This window comes from Bipolaris zeicola, assembly GCF_000523435.1.
Source record: "Bipolaris zeicola 26-R-13 unplaced genomic scaffold scaffold_493, whole genome shotgun sequence".
Lineage (NCBI taxonomy): Eukaryota > Fungi > Ascomycota > Dothideomycetes > Pleosporales > Pleosporaceae > Bipolaris > Bipolaris zeicola.
Genome location: NW_006912542.1, coordinates 1 through 6,983, shown reverse-complemented (window position 1 = coordinate 6,983; position 6,983 = coordinate 1). Strand labels below are relative to the sequence as shown.

Sequence of the window (6,983 nt, the reverse complement as noted above, 5' to 3'; positions counted from 1 at the left end):
TTTTTTTTTTCTGTCGGTTCTGTATCTGTAGTAGGTAAAGATGCACGGTTTAGAGTTAGATCCAGATCAGAACTTAGCGTAATTATTAATCATTTTGATAAATATCCTTTACAAAGTACTAAAGCTCTTAATTTCAGATATTTCTGTGAGATTCTTAATCTTATTAACGACAAAGTTCATACTAATATACCAGGTTTTTTAAAATTAGCTTCTTTAATAAATAGATTGAATAAACCTTTATCTGATTCTTTATTAGCTAAATTAGCTCTATTAGGTCCTTTGCCTAAAGTAGAGTTTGAAACATCTTATAATTTTAGTTCTGAAAACATGGTGCAAATTCTAAATCCCTTCTGGATATCTGGGTTCGCTGCTGGTGAAGGTTCATTTACTTATTTTACAAAAACTCGTGTGAATTCAGCAAACAAAACTGTTAAGGATTATTTTCTTGTGTTTGAAGTTAGTCAAAGAACGCAAGATTTACATTTATTAAATTTAATAGCTTCTTATTTTAAAACAGGGAAAGTTTACACTGAAACTAGCGGAGTTAGCAGATTTAGATTAAGTGGTAAAGATCATATTATTAGTACCTTAGTACCTCACTTTAGAGATTATCCGTTACAAGGTCATAAGAATCTACAATATTTAGCATGGTTAAAAGCAGTTCATCTTTTAACTGACCAGGTTAAAACAAAGGAAAGAGACGAAGAATTAGAAATATTAATAAAAGATTTATCTAGTTTAAAATAACATAACTACACAGAATTCGGCATTACAATCCTAGTGTAGCAGAAGCATTTAATAGTGTTGAGCATAGCGTAATGTGCTCGTTAAATCAACCCGTATGCTGGAAGTTCCTAAAGATTAAAAGATTAAACTTCGCTTACGAAGTTAATAAAAATATTTAAGATATTTATGGATAATCAGCAGGAAACCAAAGTAATTCAATTACGAGTAAGATCCTCAGAGACTACATGGTTGACATACTTACTGTATGATGATATAGTCCTATATTGGTTGAAAGATCAATAGTTAAAGATTAATCCATTATACCTATTTAACGGTCTAATATTATTGCCTACTTACGTATCGGGTCATAAAAATAAAATGGGATTTTGTAACTATTCTACTAACTGTAATAAAAATTCTAATGTACGTACTGAAGACAACCTATTGAAAAATGTTTCCAGCGAGTTCTTATACTGATTTTCAGGATTAACAGATGCGTCTAGCCGAAGAAAATATAGTACTAAGAAATCAAGTACTAAGAAATCAAGTACTAATAACGAATTAAATTTAGTAATTTGAGGTACAAATTTAAGGTCTCAAGTGGGTACAGGTAAATTTACAAAGTTAGTTACCTCTATGATAAAATTACCGAATTATAATAAGAGTATTATAATAGGATTATTATTATCAGATGGTTGGTTAACCTTTGCAAGTAAAACAAATAAAAATGCACGATTAGGGTTTAAACAAACTATAAATAAAGCATCTTATGTATGGTTTATTTTTAATGAATTATCTCATTATTGTAGTAGTTACCCTTATTACGCAGAAAGTAAAAGATCAGGAAAAGTACTTTATAATTTAGGTTTTTTTACTCGAGGATTGACTTGTTTCACTGAATTATACCCATTATTCTATATAAATAACGTTAAAATAGTACCAGAAGATATTTATAATCTTTTAACTCCAGTTGCTCTAGCTCATCTTATCATGGGAGATGGTGGATTTAAAAGTAAAGGTATTTATATTTGTACTGACTCTTATACTATTCAAGATACAGTCCGATTAATGAATGTATTAATTATACGTTATGATTTTAAATGTACTCTTCATAAAGCTAGTAATGAACATGGATATAGGATATATATTTCTCGGAATTCATTATACAAAGTAAAAAAGTTAGTTAAACCCCATTTTATACCCAGCATGTTTTACAAACTAGGTGGGTAGTCCCTAGGATTAAATCCTAGTAGTAATACATGTAATCGTTACATAGATACAGGTAGGTTATATAAAAATAATTTTATTTTTCATCTAAACCCATAGATAGTGCGTCTAGGGATTAAATGTTGATAAAGGATTCATCTATTTTTGAGTGGCCCCGGTTTTTTTATGTCACCGATTTCCAACAAGGACCTAGGTACTAAGACTAAGGAAATTTTTGGAAAAAGCGAAATCTCCCAATTCATAAGTAATTTAAATCTTAAGTTACCAAATAACAATCCCAAAGATCTACCCATCCATCTTAAAGAAATTATGCCTAGTGCTACAAAAGAATTTATACAATGACTGGTAGGATTTACCGATGCAGAAGGTTTTTTTTATATTTATAACAACAATAGTTGAACTGCAGCTTCTTTAAGGTTTAGTATAGAATTACATGCAGATGACATAAGAGTTTTACACAAAATAGCTCAAACTTTAGGTGTTGGAAGGGTAGTTAAAGATAAAAAACGTAATTCTGCTGTATTTTATGTAGTTAATTTTAATGATATTAATAGAGTGATCATACCTTTATTTAAGGAGTTCCCTTTACAAACTACTAAATATTTGGATTTCACTTTTTTCTCTAAAGCGGCCCTAATAAAATCGAAAAGCCCCGAAGGTGTAAGTAAATTAAGTAAAACAGATTTAATTGGTATTAAAACCTAAAGGAAACTATGAATAGTAAAAGATTGACTATAGATAAAGAGCAAGAAGATTTTTTAAGTAACAAAGTTTCTATTAATACCTGATGATTATTAGGTTTTGTAGAAGGAGAGGGAACATTTGGGTATAAACATCTTGTTCCGTATTTCCAAATTGCTCAACATAAAAAAAATCTTTTTGTTTTAGTTGCTATAGAAACTTTTCTGTCCAATATATTCAAAGAATCAACTAAAACATTAGATTGCGAGGAATTTAATGTTAAATACAAATTAAATAAGGTTACAGGTGTTTATAGCATAACCCTTGAAAGAATCGATTTAATTGTTTATTATATTGTACCTTTATTTGAATCCATGTCATTTTTTACCAGAAAATCTGTAGATTATCATTATTGAGTTATTTCTGTTATAATGCACAAATTTGGTTATTACTACTTACCTGAGGGAAAAAAAATTGCTCTACAAATATCTTCAGGGACGAATAAATACCGTTATAGTACTAACGATTTAAATAAAACAGAACTACCTGGTGTCGACTATTTATCCAAACTTTTTGCTCAAACGCCACCTTTTGATGTAAATAGTGGTCGTAGTCACTTTGAGTTAGTTAGAGAATTTACTATATCTAAAGGTGGACGTAAAGGTTTTATTGTTTATGTTCATAGCTCTGAAGGCTATAAAGAACTAAAAGGTTCACCTTTTTCTTCTTATGGTGCCGCACATATAGCTATAGATCTAAAGCCTGGTAGTAGAGTGATAGGGAGATATATCGATACAGGCAAATTATATAAAGATAAATATATCTTTTCTTCTGTTCCTGTATAAATTAATTACACATAAAATTAATGAATTATTACTTAAATTTTTAGATTGTTATTTCTTATGAATTTTGGAGATTTTATAAAAATCGGCACAGACTCAATCCAAGTCGTAGATTATGCGTGATGTAAACAACGGGTGATTAATACGTTATTTACATAGTAACACTGCTTCAGCTTTCTTCTTTTTAGTTTACCTACATATAGGAAGAAATATATACTACGGATCATATAGAGCACCTAGAACATTAGTGTTTACTATTGGTGTAGTTATCTTTATCTTAATGATGGCTAAAGATAAGTGGCCAAATTGAATGTTAATTTCTCATAATAAATGTATCCAATATAACTCATCATCTTATTTCAGTAAATCTAGAACTAAAGCGTTATATAGAATAGGTCCACATAATAAGGAGGTTTTATCTATTATAATATGCGGTATGCTTGGTGACTGGTGAGCAGACCAAATTAAGGGTCAAACATCTCCAAGTGTAAGATTTAGTATTGAGCAAGGAATAAATAATACTGCTTATATTCATAGTCTTACCTTATATTTTTATAAATTAGGTTATTGTTCTAATATCACTCCTCACTTTGTAAAGAAATCTGATAAAGACAGTGCAAAAGAGTTGGAAGATAGGTTTAATTACAGATTAACTCTATATACTTTTACTTCATTATTGTGAATTTATGATTCTTTTTATAAAGACGTAAACGGAAAAAAAACCCAAATTATACCTAACTGAATAGGAGAATACATAACTCCTATAGGTTTAGCTCACCTTGTCATGCAAACAGGATCTTTTAAATCAGAGGGGTTAATTTTATATACAAAATTTAACGACATTAATGATTTAAATTTATTAAAAAACGTTTTAATAGATAAATATGGTATTGATACTACGGTATTAAATCATTCTGGTAAGATGGAAATATGTATTAAAGTAGAATCTATACCACTTTTACGTTCAATTATTCATCCTTATATGTACCCTGAATTATACTATTTATTAGACAGTAATCATTTAAATACAACAGGTGGTTATATAAACTATAATGACCAAATTAAAACAGTTGCTACTTATGATGATGCTGACGTTAATAAAGAATTGGCTGTTAAAGAAAATAGGGGTAAATCAGGTATATATCGTTGAATAAATAAAGAAACCGGTAAAAGCTATGTAGGATCTAGTGCTAATTTAAGTAAAAGATTTTACCAATATTACAATTATAACCACATAGCCGATACTAAACGTAATATGCGTATAGATAGAGCTCTTTTAAAATATGGATATTCCAAATTTAAACTTGAAATACTAGAATATTGTGAAATATCTAATTTGATTGAAAGAGAACAATACTACTTAGATCTTTTAAAACCTGAATATAATATTTTAATCAGAGCGGGGTCAAGCTTAGGACTTAAACATTCAGAAAAAACTAAATTACGTATGAAAACTAAAACTCCAGAACATTTAATAAAAATCAAAAATAATATAGCAAAATTGAATGCTTCACCTTTTCCTGCGGATGTTAGAGGTAAAATTACCGCAGGTATGATTAAATTTAATGTTTTAACTAAAAGTAAAAAAGTTGTATTTACTAATATAGAAACAAATGAAAAATTAGTTTTTAATTCATTTAGAGATGCATCTCTAAATATGAAGATATCTAGAAATACAATTAATAAATACCTAGTTAGTAAGGAGATATATGGTAAGTACAAAATAACTTTAACATAGTTTTTCTACAGTAAAACCCCGCAAGATGGTTCTAGACAAGCAAAACAAGGTATAAACATTGCAACTAATAGTTTTACTTTTAAAGAATGTACTTTTTTATGTGATATATTAAAAGATAAATATAATCTTAAATGTACTGTTGTAAAAACAGGGTATCCAGATCAATGAAAAATAAGTATTTGAAAAGAAAGCATGACTGATTTAGTTGCAATAGTTAAACCTTATATAATAGATGAGATGAAATATAAATTTATTGGATACATTTAATATGAAATTAAAAATCAAAGTCCGTCTCTAATAAAAGTATATGCAATATGTATATAGAAATATACTAGTAATAAGATTTTACTGTGAGATAGTATACCCTGACAGGGGTATAGGATAACTACTAGTTATCTGGCAATGCGGGTGAATACGGTTAAAGACTTGATATCTAAGTTAAGACCGTCGGTTCTATACAGGATCTCTACAGACTGGGTCACCTGTGGGTATCTGAAATGATATCTAATGTACAGTCGGAAATTTCTATAACAAATTTGTTATACACAAGGCTTTAAATGAGAAATATTATAAAGAGATTTAGCGTGTCTCGGGGACTAATATTTTGATAAAGTACAGGCGCGCTATTCAGATAAAATAAAAGGATAGTTAGCGGAAATTTAGACAGCTTTCCTGGGTTACCAACATAGCCCAAAATGGTTTGATATAAGTAATAAAGAAAGTGTAAATTTTAATAAAAAGAATGTAATGAATTTTAAAGTAAATAGTAAAAGACTATTTAACAAAAGTATAGTAAAAAGAGGATATTCTACAAGTAGTTCTTCAAATAGTAGTATAATGTCTGAAAGACTAGAAACAATTATTAATGAGTTAGGTTTAAACCTTGTGTATTGCTATGAAAATTTAAATTTAGAAGAAACTATCCCTGCCGGGATGAGCCCCATCGGGGGTCTTCCCAAAGGGTCAGCCCTCTCGGGGCTGTTTGGACCCCCTCTCTCTCTCAGAGAGAGGGGGGCCTAGAAAACAAATATTAAATGATACAAGAGGTTTAAGTGGTATATATATGATAATTAATAAAACAACTAAAGATTATTATATAGGTTCTGCCTCAACTGGTAGATTTTATGCTAGATTCTGCAACCATGTTATTTATTTTAGGGGTAGCAAAATAGTTAAATTAGCCATTAAAAAGTATGATTTGAAAAATTTTGCTTTTGTTGTATTAGATTTATATCCTAATATTGTTACCAAAGAAAATAACCATGAATTGTTGCGTTTAGAAGATAAATACTTAAAATTATTAGTACCTAATTACAATATTTTAACAGAAGCAGGTTCTAGTTTCGGATATAAACACACTGAAATTGATCGTCAAAAGATGAAAGATATTTATAGTGATGCGAGACGGGAACAAATAGCCCCGGCGTCTTCATCTTTTTAAAAAAAAGATGAAGACTGGGGCTGCTTCGCCGGTAAATTAAATAAAGGTAAAAATTTGTCTCATGAAACAATAGAAAGAATTAGAGAAAAAGCTTTACTTAAACCTCCTATGTCAGATGAAACTAAGAAAAAGTGTATAGTTAACACAAGACCTGTTGTGTTGTACAACTTAGATAGAACTATTTACGGTCAATATCCTACTATTTTAGAAGCAGCTAAAGCTATTAACTGTAATGAAAAAACCATTAGGAGAGCATTACAGACAGAAAAGAAATTGGTAAAAAGACAATGAATAGTAGAAGATATGTCTCGTAATAAATAGGTCTTTT

At 29.3% G+C, this 6,983-nt stretch overlaps 6 protein-coding genes across 6 annotated transcripts; all 6 read left to right on the top strand.

Moving 5' to 3' along the window:
* COCCADRAFT_112772 (uncharacterized protein) lies at positions 1–747 on the top strand (the record flags this gene model as incomplete). Its single annotated transcript, XM_007720491.1, has 1 exon — positions 1–747. A coding segment is annotated over one exon (747 nt), but the record flags the coding sequence as incomplete, so codon positions are not given.
* A 558-nt stretch (positions 748–1,305) lies between these two features.
* On the top strand, positions 1,306–1,956 carry COCCADRAFT_112780 (uncharacterized protein; the record flags this gene model as incomplete). The annotated part of the gene is made up of 1 exon (XM_007720490.1): positions 1,306–1,956. A coding segment is annotated over one exon (651 nt), but the record flags the coding sequence as incomplete, so codon positions are not given.
* A 1,878-nt stretch (positions 1,957–3,834) lies between these two features.
* Positions 3,835–4,158, top strand: COCCADRAFT_72645 (uncharacterized protein; the record flags this gene model as incomplete). Its single annotated transcript, XM_007720489.2, is given in 2 exon segments — positions 3,835–3,919; positions 3,932–4,158. Coding segments are annotated over 2 exon segments (312 nt in total), but the record flags the coding sequence as incomplete, so codon positions are not given.
* A 102-nt stretch (positions 4,159–4,260) lies between these two features.
* COCCADRAFT_112776 (uncharacterized protein) lies at positions 4,261–4,626 on the top strand (the record flags this gene model as incomplete). The annotated part of the gene is made up of 1 exon (XM_007720488.1): positions 4,261–4,626. One exon carries the CDS (start codon positions 4,261–4,263, stop codon positions 4,624–4,626), a length of 366 nt encoding a protein of 121 aa, XP_007718678.1.
* Positions 4,627–4,638: 12 nt separating this feature from the next.
* Positions 4,639–5,214, top strand: COCCADRAFT_112775 (uncharacterized protein; the record flags this gene model as incomplete). Its single annotated transcript, XM_007720487.1, has 1 exon — positions 4,639–5,214. A coding segment is annotated over one exon (576 nt), but the record flags the coding sequence as incomplete, so codon positions are not given.
* Positions 5,215–5,961: 747 nt separating this feature from the next.
* Positions 5,962–6,946, top strand: COCCADRAFT_112777 (uncharacterized protein; the record flags this gene model as incomplete). Its single annotated transcript, XM_007720486.1, has 3 exons — positions 5,962–6,163; positions 6,225–6,608; positions 6,663–6,946. 3 exons carry the CDS (start codon positions 5,962–5,964, stop codon positions 6,944–6,946), a joined length of 870 nt encoding a protein of 289 aa, XP_007718676.1.
* Between the last annotated feature and the right edge of the window lie 37 nt (positions 6,947–6,983).